At 41.9% G+C, this 13,481-nt stretch overlaps 1 protein-coding gene across 4 annotated transcripts in view; it reads right to left on the bottom strand.

The window, feature by feature from the left end:
• KIF11 (kinesin family member 11) overlaps window positions 1-13,481 on the bottom strand; it is a 41,637-nt gene that overhangs the window by 8,112 nt on the left and 20,044 nt on the right. For all 4 annotated transcript variants that reach the window (XM_061556659.1, XM_061556660.1, XM_061556661.1 and 1 more), the window contains 5 exons: window positions 9,351-9,558; window positions 7,221-7,393; window positions 5,827-5,952; window positions 4,280-4,438; window positions 2,645-2,784 (listed from right to left, as the gene is read on the bottom strand). In XM_061556659.1, coding sequence (XP_061412643.1) covers window positions 2,645-2,784; window positions 4,280-4,438; window positions 5,827-5,952; window positions 7,221-7,393; window positions 9,351-9,558 — 806 coding nt within the window. The remainder of the gene's footprint in view (window positions 1-2,644; window positions 2,785-4,279; window positions 4,439-5,826; window positions 5,953-7,220; window positions 7,394-9,350; window positions 9,559-13,481) is intronic.

The raw sequence follows: 13,481 nt of genomic DNA, 5'->3' as shown, positions 1-13,481 counted from the left end.
TCCCAAAGCTGGGCATACAGCTCATGTCCCACGGGTGGGGGGGAAGTGGCGGAGAGTGGACTCGGACAAAACTACTACACGATTGGAAAGCTGAACCTCAAATTTCCTAGTGATGTGCAAGGCTGGGAGTAAAAGACTGGTGATGTGGATATGAATATAAACTGTTAGGCAGCGAGGGTTTAACTTGGTTAATAACATCCTTCCAATGATTGCTCAATTTTAATCCATCTTCTCGGTTAAAGTTTTGTTTATGTTTGTATATCTGGATGGCCTCATGGACAAACCTTTGGTGGTATCCAGACGGCTTGCAGAGCACCTTGGTCTCGGAAAAGATAATATCATGAGAGCCCACAGCATTATAGCAATGATCAGCAACGGCGGAGGAATTCGTCCTGCCGTGTTTCAGATCTGCCTTATGCCCGCGGACACGGTCAGAAACATGACGTTTCGCCAATGTAACAAGCACCACAGATGCAACTTAGTTTGTAAACACCAGGGTATTGCAAGTCAGGAATGACATATTTCATAGATGGGATTAGATCACGGATTTTGTGTACTGTACTGAATTGGACCTGGATCTTGTGTTTGTTTAAAATTTTTGAAATATTTTTGGTAACGCCTGCTATGTATGGTAACGTGATGGTTTTGATCGGAGTCTCAGGGAGTTGTTTCTCCATGGTTGGAAAAACAGCTTTGCGGATAGTATGGTCCGAATATCCATTCATCTTAAGGGCCCGATGTACATGTTCCAATTCACTGGCCAGGTGCTGTTGGTCAGAAATGCAGTGGGCCCTATGGTGTAGTGTTTTGATGAGGGAATTCTTCTGTGCTGGATGGTGGTGGGAATCAGGTTTTAGATAGGAATCTGTGTGGGTGGGTTTCCTATTATTAACCAAAACACAGCAAGAAAATTTGCTGTGTTTTTCACACCTGATGATGATTGCTTGTGTTGCAGTCGAAACGTCGTGATAATTTTATTGTTTTATATTTTTTATTATTTTATTGTTTCCCTTCTACGTGACTTTACCGAACGAACCAAGAATATGAATCCCTGCAGTCACGAAAGCTTCAAATCAGGACAGTACATACAATTCGTGATCTGTAAAGGATGTGATCCCTGACATGCAATACCCCGGCATCTACAAACTAAACCGTGTCTGCGGCAGTAGTTACATTGGGGAAACTAAGCGACATGTTTCAGACCGTGTTCGCAAACATAAGGCGGATCTGAAACACGGTAGGACCAACACCTCTGCCGTGGCTGATCATTGTTTTAACACTGTGGGCACACATGAAATTGATTTCTCCAAGACGAAAGTACTACGCAAACCCACTTGCTATCAACAAAGATTTGTTCATGAAGCCATCCAGATATATAAACAGATACAATTTCAACCGAGAAGATGGGTACAAACGGATCAATCATTGGAAGGACGTTATTAACCAGGTAAAGTCATAACTGGCTGTGATGCTTTCATCCTACCTGCCTATGTTAGCAGTTATTTCCGACTCTGAGTTACATTACCTTGTTAAATGTCTTTACATTAACAGGCTAAATGTCTCACTAAAATAGCTGCTGCTCCCTTTTCCTCGATGCGGCGATGGCGCTCGTTGTTTAATAGGCTGAATGTCTCTCATTAACACAGCCGCTGCTGCGGGAGCCGTTCCACATTGACATGCTAATCTCTAATCTCTAGTAACACAATGGCCGAGGTATACCTAGCTCTGCGATCTTACATTTACTTCAAATTCCATCTCTAGCCCCGCCCACTTACCTTGGGTTATAACCATCTCAAACCTTTATAACCTTTGGCTGCAGTAGCTCTCTCGCTATATTTCTTCCTGCCTCAGCAGTCCGCCTGCTGTATTTTTTCACCTGAAGACGATTGCTTGTGTGGCGATCGAAACGTCGTGAATTATTTAGTTATTTTTCTATCTACGCAACTTTACCGAAAGACCCAAACAGTATTAATTCCTAGGTCACGAAAGCTTTAAGTCAAGATTTAATGTGAAGGCTATTTATCAACATGGCAGAATTTTGTACGTGATGGTAAGGTATTTAATGCGAAATGTGGAGTAATCGATCTGCATAAAAATAAATAAGTGACTTTATTTTCATTATATTTTCTCATTTCCCCTCAAGCTCCAAAATGCGTTTTTTATTCACAGGCTGACTTGCTCTGGCAAGCTCCCTGGGCCAGGGAGGGCTTGGTCAAGGCCTTCCCAGTGTCTACTTGAAGCATTAGAGGCCTGTGCCGTGATGACAATGGCTCAATAAGACGCAGCTGAGTTACACAACAGAAGCAGACTTGAGACACAGCAGGACAGTGCAATATCACGCTTGACATTATATTAAGGGCGCAATCGATGTCCCGCATTTTGTATAACACTGGCGAAGCCCAGACGCGCAGTCTCATTATTTCTCTCGTTAAAGGCACAGGAGAGAGAATTCAAACACGAAAAGCATCCTGATATCTCCAATGTCCTGTATCGGTGTAAAATGAACATCAAATGTGACATGCTCGCCCTCATCACGGACTTGCACGTGACATGGCATGCCCTCTAGAGCACTCCGGCCTGAGGCAGGCATGAATGCCATGTGCTACAGATGGGAAGTGAAGAAATATCTCCTGTTCACCTTTACCTCTTTATAGTGTTGTGGAGGTTTCCCAGGATTGTGTCAACATTGTCCGCACAGTGCAACATGCTGGCAACTTCATCCTCTGCTTGACTATCCAAAGAGGTCAGCTCTGCATTAAGAGTTTGCATCACATTCCGAATTTCCTGTAAAAAATATACAACTCATGTTTCCCAAGTGGAATTATTACAAACACATAACATGCATCCGTGAGTATTATAACACAATTTGCAAAAGACCAAATCCATTTTGGACCTACAGTATTAGTCTTTCAAGGGCAATGTCCTAAAATAACACTAATTTTCATAGGCCACCTATTGGTTGTGTGTAGTATGGCAGCGCAAAGGAATGACTTGCCAATCGCAAAGACCAAAGGCAAATATGTTTAGATTTTGACTTAAAACTTTCGAGACTGTAGGAATTCATATTCTTTGGTTCTTTCGCTAAAGTGACGTAAATAAAAATAATAATGTGAATAAAAATAATAAAATAAAAACCACGACGTTTCGATCGCAACACAAGCGGTCGTCATGAGGAAAAGAGGGGTTAGCTTCTAAAGGCAACCTGTTTATAAAGGTTTAAAATGGGCATAGCCCAAGTGTCAGCAGCATGGACGGGGCAGCTAATGTTAATGTAAGTGATGGAAGTAGTCAGCAACGATGGTGCTGGTGGTGGGTATCCACCAATTCAAGGGCTGCCAAGTAAAGGCTTAAAATGGGGGTAGCCCAAGTGTCAGCAGCATGGGCGGGGCAGCTAATGTTAATGTAAGTTATGGTAGCATAGGGCAACGACAGCGCTGGTGGTGGGTTTTCACCAATTAAAGGGCTGCCAGGTAATCACTGAATCTCGCTTTACACACTCACATTGTTGACGGTGGAGGTTGCTGCTAGAGGTGATGGTAATAGTGGGTAATATGATTGTACAGGTGGTGGGCTTCCACCAATAAAGGGCTACTGCTAGTAGTGATGATAGTAGTGGGCAGCGATGGTCCTGGTGGTGGGCTTCCACCAATTAAAGGGCTGCCAGGTCTAAAATGGCTGCCAGGTCTAAAATGGCTGTGTTCCCATTTTAGACCTGGCAGCCCTTTAATTGGTGGAAGCCCACCACCAGGATCATCATTACCCACTACTACCATCACCTCTAGCAGCAACCTCTACGTCAAGATTGTGAGTGTGTAAAGCGAGATGCAATGATTACCTAGCAGCCCTTTAATTGGTGGAAACCCACCACCAGCGCCGTCGTTGCCGACTACTACCTTCACTTACATTAACATTAGCTGCCCTGCCCATGCTGCTGACATTTGGGCTACACCCATTTGAAACCTTTATAAACAGTTTTTTGTCTTTAGAGGCTAAACCCCCCTTTTCCTGATTACGACCGCTTGTGTTGCGATCGAAACGTCGTGGTTTTTATTTTTATTATTTTTATTCACTTTATTATTATTTTTCTATCTACGTGACTTTACAGAAAGAACCAAATATGTTCATTAATTTTGCAACTTAATAAAAATTACGACTCATCACTCAATTAAATTAGATAATGGTCAATTATGTTGTTGCAAAATATATTCACAACACCATACATTAACACTACTGCCATGTGAATGGTTATTTCAATTCACACGCCTTTTCAAGTTCCAACCTGTGCTTGCTGTTTTCTCTGAAGTTTCAGTTTCTGTTTCAAAAGAGAATTCTCCTCTGCCAGCCGCCTGATTGACGAATCGGCGCCAAGACGAAGTTTCTCTAGAATTTCAACAAGGTTGGACGTAAACGTTCTCAATGTGTCTTTAACCTCTTCAGCCTGTCGACAGCCACAGTAGGAAATCACAACATAAAAGGGGTTAAAGGCCTCATTACAATATCAAATATAGCAGTGAATCTAAGATGTCTAAACGTCGGCTAACCAGGAAACCCTTAAAAAACAGTCCATTCTGCAACAAAGTAGTTGCGTTCCTAAAGAACACCGCGTTATGAAAAAATAGCAATACAATAAATAGTATAGGATAAAGCAGTCCACAATAAACATGTGAGATGTGTATGCAGGCTGAACAAAGACGGAAGCGTGTGGTGGGTAGCATCTAGAAGGATCCAGTAGTATCCCACCGTGTATGATGCTACGCCAAGGCAGCCATACAACCGTTTATTTCTACTCGCACAATGTAGTTCTAGTCACTCAAATCGCATTATATCCAATTCGAATCTGCGTTATAAAAGTGTTCCCGAATACATTAAATGCGTTATATCCAATTCACATTATGAAAACGTGCTATAGGAGAACAGACTGTACTGGGAGATACCAATTGGCTTTCACATCTAAATTGAAAAATAAAAGTGTCAATCTTTGCAGAGATGAGGTTACATGGTTTTCATGTTTTAAGACATGTTACTAGACGATGGAAACTCGCACAGCACCACAGAATTTTCCCGCCTTCTCAATTCGAGGGTCGAAACGATGACTCACAAAACGTGATTTCAGTGGGATGCTTGCTGCTCGTGTGGCTGCCGGCATGCCAGCAAATCAGATAACATCGTGGTGTACAGGAAGAGCCTTGGGGTTATCTCATGGTTGGTGCGTGACTTGTCAATGGTGCCCAGCCACGAGTAAAAAGTTAAGGGAAGCAGTTATATATATTTTTTAACAGTTAAATTTAGTACATACATTACTTTATTAAAACCTCAGGAAGCTTGAATCAAGAATGATGGAATTTAGGGTAAGCCAGACAGGCCACTGAAATCAATATAAAGCAGAGCCGAACGGAAGACTGTTCCTGCATTGCTCAATGTATACGCGGTAGGGTACGGAGCAATGCCCTCCGCAGTAGGGTACGGAGCAATGCCCTCCGCAGTAGGGTACGTAGCAATGCCCTCCGCGGTAGGGTACGGAGCAATGCCCTCCGCGGTAGGGTACGGAGCAATGCCCTCCGCAGTAGGGTACGGAGTAATGCCCTCCGCAGTAGGGTACGGAGCAATGCCCTCCGCGGTAGGGTACGGAGTAATGCCCTCCACGGTAGGGTACGGAGTAATGCCCTCCGCAGTAAGGTACGGAGCAATGCCCTCCGCGGTAGGGTACGGAGTAATGCCCTCCGCGGTAGGGTACGGAGTAATGCCCTCCGCAGTAAGGTACGGAGTAATGCCCTACGCTAATCCTGTGCAGATAAATCTTATATTTGTCTTGTAAAGTTTACTTACCTTTGCTGTAGTTGTTTGTAAATTTTGAAAAACCTTCTTATTGTGCATGTTGAGTTCATTTAACGATGTGAAAGTGGGAAGCAACGTGTTCTGCATCATTTCATCAACATCCTCCACGTAACGTTTCTAGAACACGCACACGATACTTGGACATTATGTCGAATCATCACAGAAGCACATTGAGAAATGCATCAATGTTACTGCAAGAAACACTCCTGTGCCACACAACACGAACACAGTATTCTCAGTATTTAAATAACAATGCTTTATCCTCGAATGTGATAAACACATTTCTGTATTCATGGTGAGGAATTCATCACAGTCCATGTCACTGGTGTCTGCACACCTCACCATCACCTCCTTGCTTTAAAGTTTTTTGTAAAATCAACAACGAACCTACTGGAGTGTCATAAAGAGGTTGCCGACTGATGGGAAGACCTGAAGCCAAATGGTGGGATCATTTAAGAGTGGCCCCTTATGTAAGAGTGGCCCTCTAATCCAACCCCGACCCTATGATGGGAGCTACACAGCAGGAAAGGAGTCATCTTGAAAGGGTAAGAGTACGTATGGCTGTGAACCCCCTAAACAAGTGCAGCTACCCAAGGATGACCCTTTGATTTCCCTAATGGAATTCACTGCTTCTACAGAGGGCGTCAATAGCCCTGAAACAAACATAATTGATATTTGGGCTAACCCAAATAATGATCTCAATGAAACGGTGTCGTTAAGAACCCTCCGCCATTTGGCACAGCCAAACAAATCAAGTGCAAGTCCTACAAGTGTTTAACACACCAATTGTTATTGTTGCAGCTCACTGGTATGTTGAACAATCCTCTATCAAATTTAGCAGAAAGATTATAATTTGTTTGGTTGTCAGGTGGTGTAGGGTTACTAATGATATAGAGCAAGTCAGACCATTATGTGACCGAACCCAACAATCAATAATGAATGATATTGACTGCAAAAGCCTATGCGTTAAGCATAAGGAACGATCCGAGCTTACCAGCCCTCAGATACACTTCCACAGTGCATACCACATGGTTATACACATTACATCCTAACACCCTCATTGTTTGTGCTCTTATTGCTTCCGATTCGTGAAGTGTACAGGACAAGCTGAATAAAGAACAAATCGCAAACATAACGTAACCAATACAGCATGCATGTAGGCCAACCGCATACACGTATCACGTGTGCATGCGGTCCATATACATTCCTTGGGATTTTCAAGGTGTACTGGCAATCTCACATTTAATTGACAATTTACTAAGAAACACACATCTAGACCACAACAATAATAAACACTGGGGATTTATGTAATCTATGCACTTACATTGACAAGCTCTCACGTTATGGTATGAGAATTTAACAAACAAAATGTTACTTTTACTTACGAGAGTGTGGTCCAATTGGGAACCGCCACTCTTACTGATCTCCTTCTGCTCATGAAGCGTCTGGACAAACTGTGCGAGTCGAGCCTGCATGAACTCTTTGAGGGAGGTCACCGAGCCCTCCACCTCCTCCAACACCCCCTGCAGAGTGTGCGAGCCGGCCTTCACGACGTCGCCTGCATGCCACACATTCACCCGCCATCACGGTCAGTGCCTCAGCACGTAGTGTTGGACTCACTTGTTGTCACAAAAACACACGGATTCAGAGTTTGGACAAGCTAAAAGAACCCATATACAGTAAAACCTTGGATTGCGAGCATAATTCGTTCCGGAAACGTGTTTGTAATCCAAAGCACTCGTATATCAAAGCACTCATATATCAGTTGTGATCACGTGACGCACGGCAGACAGCGTATACGTACTACTCGTATTGCACGACCTCGCTCGTTTATCAAATTACTATTTATTTAAAACATTTGCTCGTCTTGCAAAACACTCGCAGACCAAGTTACTCGCAATCCAAGGTTTTACTGTACAGGATAAAAATGCCCTTACCGACAAACCTTACATAAGGAAAACACTAGGAAATAATTATGTACTTGTCAAACGTCTAAAAAAAAGTCTAATAGAGTCTCGAATATACAACACACATGGTTATTTTGTAAACCTATACCTTCCCAGTGCATCAATTGACACAAGTTTACAGCTTGCAAATGATAATTTAAGGTCACTATTAGGAGTGACACTAGTAGTGCCGTCATTGCAGTATTATCGCCCTAACTTTTAATACATTAAGATGACAGGCAGGGTTGATCCTTGGATAAGGATACAGGGTTGATTTGATGCGGTTTCAGAGGTTACATAGTCATGTTTTACAAGAACTGCCGATTTGCCACATGTTTGTGGTCTTGAAATAAAATGGCACTCGTTTGTGTTTCTGGGTGTCTTCCACCATAAAACACGTTGCTCTTGGACAGCGCTTCAAAACCGGTGTTCCGTGGAAAGGTGGCAGGTGTGTCGGGTATTTTTAAATCCTTTATATTAAGTTTGCATGCTTGCGTGCTTGCTTGCTTACGACCGTGCAAATCTTTCGGTCGTTTTTTAACCCACTTCCCGTGATCCAATCGAGCTGACATTTTCCACAAAGACTCGTTGTGCCAGACAATTAATGTTCGTGAAAAAAAATTCCCAAAATTTTTCACTCTTTAGGCAAAATTTTTTTATTTTACATATATTCAAATAGAACTCATTCTTGGCTTTGGTTGAACGTCACAGTATAAGAGCCCAGAGTGTAACCCCTCCACAGGCCGTGGCGGAGTAGCGCAGTTGGTAGCGCCCTCGCTTCCCATGCCAAAGGTCGCGGGATCGATCCCCGCGTCCTCCACAGGCGAATATATTTTTAAATCCTTTATATTAAGTTCGCTTGCTTGCTTAGGACCGTGCAAATCTTTCGCTCGTTTTTTAACCCACTTCTCGTGATCCAATCGAGCTGACATTTTCCACACAGACTGTGTGTGACAATTAATTTTCGTGAATTTTTTTTTCCAAAATTTTACACTGTTTAGGGAAAACAAATTAAATATTTAATTACCAATTGCTTAATACTGGCAGACAATCATCTGACCCATAGATTGCAGCCATCTCAAGCCAGAGGACGAGAGGACTCTAGCCGCCACGCATATAAAGGATTTAGAGTGAAAAACTTTGTTTTTACGGGTTTACTTGTTTTACTTTAGGAAAAAAACCTCAAGACCCCACACCCCTACCGCCTACCCTCTCCATTGGTCACACATATGCAGTTGGGCATACGGACACAGACACGGAAACTCAGAGCCACACACAGATATATTGGATGCACACGCACAAATACTCATGCAGTTGGAAAAATTATTGTCACGGATTTTGGCAGGACCATTTTATGTTCTTGTTCTGAAAACGATAAGTAAAAATACAGGATTGTGATTTCTCTTTCTTGGCTAAAATGCATTCACACCTAGCGGGAACCAGTAACTATTTGGTTTTAATGTACTACGCAGATTGAGCAAGCTCATAAGTCTGCGCCGTGAATTGCAAAATGTTAAGAAGCACTGCTATAGGACAAATCACCGTGTATGCCATGGGTTCCCCGCTTACCCAAAGAAGCAGTGTAAGAGTCGACCATGCTGCACTGTAAGTCTCTCTGCATCTGCATCTTCCCTTTGGCCTCAGTAAAAAGTTGCTCAATCTGTTGGCTGAAGATGGTCGACACCATTTCATTGTGAGTCTCTACGACGGTCTTCCGTTCCAGCTTCATTTGCAGGCCTTGCAGATCCTCAGTGGTTTCATCTGCTGTGAGTAGCAACTGCATACAACACGTAATATGCCAGAAAAAAAATGTCATTTTGTCACTGATGAGAGCCAAAGTACAGGCATATAACAATTCATCCTCAGGGGCATTGAGCAATTGTAACTATTTATATTTGCAACTCGTTGAAACAAAAAGCGGCAATTGGCAAGGCCTCAAGCGGCTGCAGGAGAATTAATCAATAACATACAAAATCTATTATTTAAAACATCAATTATTACACGATTCGATTCTTCTATAGGGAGGATAAGACTATGAATCGATGTAAAGATCCAAACATTCTTAAGTTTATACACTTCGAAGTACATTATGAAAAAAAACTTGAAAGATATTAATCCCAGTAAAAACAACCTGAGAAAATGAACAATTAATTTTGCAGACGGTACCATTTTGTTATCTGAAGATTGGGCACCTAATGGTTTGCAAGACAATTTATTAAAGGATATTGATGTTATTCAGAATCAACTACAGGTATCCCTCAATTTATAAAAGCGAAGTGTTATTAAAAAAACACAATACAATTTTGTAAATCGGGATGGCTTTTTCCAGTAATACAAAAAAATTAGGGACGTGTTTCGGACAGTCATTCTAACTACTCCTCACCTAAAAAGATCCACTTTTCACAATACAAAAATAAAACATTAAAATTAAAACTATAATAATTATATTTTTAAATCATTAACCATTTCAGGGAACTCACCAAAAGATCTGCATGTTGGAATGACTGGCAAGGTGATGTGGAGGCATTAGTTGCACGAGGAATACCGCTACTCTGTTGCGGATGGATGATGCAGCCTCCCGGTGCTTCTTGTTTGATCTCGTGGCACGTACCCGGTGAAATTTCGTTTGCACGAAATTCAATTTAGTTAACCGAAAAATATCCATATTTTGTCAATTGCTTTAACGAAAATTTTCTAAAACCGAACTTGTAAAATCGAGGGATACTTGTATTGCTTTGAAAACTTATTTTCAAAATGAGTAAAACTAAATTAGTTTTTTTCCCTCCTAAGATAAATTGTGGCTCTTCCCTTCCAATCTGTATTTTGGCATTGAATGGTCTAATTGTTGAATACACTGATCATTATAAATATCTTCATCAGTCTAATGATCAATCTTGAGAAGTTTTTTGTTGCTGTGGTTGTCCCACCTGATGACGATTGCTTGTGTTGCGATTGAAACGTCGCGATCTATTATTTTTCTACCTACATGACTTTACCGAAAGAACCAAAGAGTATAGTATAATGATCAGTTCAATAAATATACCATTCAGTGCCTATGCATATTCATAAGGTAATCAAACAAGTGAAATAAGGTTGGCTTCTTGTACAGAAACAAGCATTGTCTTCTAATGTCAATTCGTATAGAGATTATTGAAGCTAGTCATTCCGTTATTAAATCCTTTATATTAAGTTCGCTTGCTTGCTTGCTTACGACCGTGTAAATCTTGCGGTCGTTTTTTAACCCACTTCCCGTGATCCAATCGAGCTGACATTTTCCACACAGACTCGTTGTGCGTGACAATTAATGTTCGTGAAAAAAATGTCCAAAATTTTACACTTTTTAGGCAAAAAAAATTATTTTACATTTATTCAAATAGAACTCATTCATGGCTTTGGCTGAACGTCACAGTGTAGGAGCCCAGAGCGTGACACCTCCACAGGCCCTGGCGGAGTAGCGCAGTTGGTAGCGCCCTCGCTTCCCATGCCAAAGGTCGCGGGATCGATCCCCGCGTCCTCCACAGGCGAATATATTTTTTTACATTTATTCAAATAGAACTCATTCATGGCTTTGGCTGAACGTCACAGTGTAGGAGCCCAGAGCGTGACACCTCTACAGGCCCTGGCGGAGTAGCGCAGTTGGTAGCGCCCTCGCTTCCCATGCCAAATAGGCCGCTGTACATGAGCTGTATCGTTCAGTTTCGTTCCGACAAACGGGGCACTACTTTTTATATTGCTCAATATGTTCAACGTTAATGAAAGGTATCCAAGCAAAAAGTTCTCCACGCATTATCCTGCAGTTAATGAGAAAAGTGTAATTTATTGGCGCACTATATTAACTGCGTATTGAGACATAAAACTGTTGAGCTAGATTTTCAACCAATCAGCATCGAAAATGTAAGTAGGTCTGAGTCAAAATCAAGCCAATATCACTACGCACATGTAAACATGGAGGATGTAAGCAGTGCAGCTTCATCTGATAGCGGCGATCAAGCTCGATTAAGGTGAGTTCCACACAGCCATGTCCTTTATGGCAGTGATAGGCAAACGTTTCAAAGAAGCAGGACTACAGGATATGCTGATTGAATCAAATGTGGTAGCTGTTGGTTCAATAAATGGAGTCATTAGTAGACATCACTAAAACCGTAGCATTCATGCACACAAACTCCTATTTGAGGCAATGCATTTCTTGCGGTTGAGGTCATTATTCAGTCTCTTCCTGAGCAACAGCACACTCGTTACATATCAGCCATGGAAGATCTAGTACGAGAGTACAAGTCTGAGGCAGGATTTTCATCTAACTCAGTGTCTGACATTATCAGATATGCTGTCCTGCTATGATAGATATGTACATGAGATGAACTCTGTTAATCCCACCTTTGGACTTTGGAGCTCATACATTGAAATGGTTCAACTGTTACTGAGTTTCATTAGAGCAACCAGAGACTCTGACTGGAGCCTTCACTTAGCAACAGTGAGACGTATGCTGGCATGGTATTTTGCATATGACCGCCAAAATTATGCAAGGTACCTATCAGCATATTGGGTCGAGATGATCAATCTTCCAAAGACTCATCCACACTGCTATGAAGAAGTTACTGCAAAAGGAAACTGGACAGTACAGCGTAAGGATTATAACAGGTTCTCATCCATAGCTTGTGACCAAGCAATAGAACAAACCTGCAACCGTGATTCAAAGACCAAAGGCGGCATAACTGGGATAACATTGAACAGAGGTGCCGTCCAGCGATGGATACTGTCTCATCCTGAACGTTCTGCAATCACAAGGCAGTGTGAAATGATGGCTGGAATGCAACATGAAGAGAGGGGTCATAAAGAGTTGGATGCAACAAGAATTGCAAAAGACAATGCTGCTGTTATATCTTTGGTTTCAGCGGTTGAGTCTATGATCAATCCCTTCCTGCCTCGTGAAGATCTTGTATGTGTTAGCTCTGGTGTTGTTGCTACAAAGACTGTCAGAGATGACATACAAAGTGCTTGTGATAAGGTGAAACAGCTCTGAAAATTTTCATCCAAGATCGAGTCCAGTCATCAAAAACAGACTTCTTCTCTCCAATAAAGTCCTTGAAGCTTACTACGTTTGGGGATCAAATGAAGAAATCATCCAAGACAAAAGATGGAAATCAAGTCATTCTAAAAAATGACAGGAGACTCTTTGCACGACTGTTAGTGATAAGTCAATCCCGGTCTGTAAACTTGAAAGAGATTCTGACATTCACTTGGCAATATCTCATCCCCGCTAGCAAGCACTGATGGTTCATTAGCCAAAACAAATAAGGCTGCTCTTCTAGCTTGTTTATAATCAAAGAACAAGGACTGTCATGTGAACAAGACTGTTGGTGATAATGGTGCCCTACTGATAGATGGCATGGCATTGATCAGGAGTCTCAAGAATATACCAGACACATTCGGTGAGCTTGCTGATGATCTTCTTCAACTTATGATTAAGATGGGTAGAAAGTCCAGTTGTCCAAGGGTCGATTTTGTCATTGATCGCTACCCGGCAGTGAGCATCAAAAATGCTGAACGATCAAGACGTGCTGTTGCTGGACAACAATTACTGCAAATATACAGCATCAAGCAGAAGACTCCAAGTCAGTGGACCAAGTTTATAGCCAGTGGTGAAAATAAAGAAGCCTTGACAGACTTTCTCTTTGAGACATGGAGAACTGTGCCTTTACA

This window comes from Lethenteron reissneri, chromosome 22 (assembly GCF_015708825.2).
Source record: "Lethenteron reissneri isolate LAM-NWPU_2019-01 chromosome 22, ASM1570882v1, whole genome shotgun sequence".
Lineage (NCBI taxonomy): Eukaryota > Metazoa > Chordata > Hyperoartia > Petromyzontiformes > Petromyzontidae > Lethenteron > Lethenteron reissneri.
Note: the sequence above shows the minus strand (reverse complement) of the source record. Positions and strands in the feature narration are given on the sequence as shown.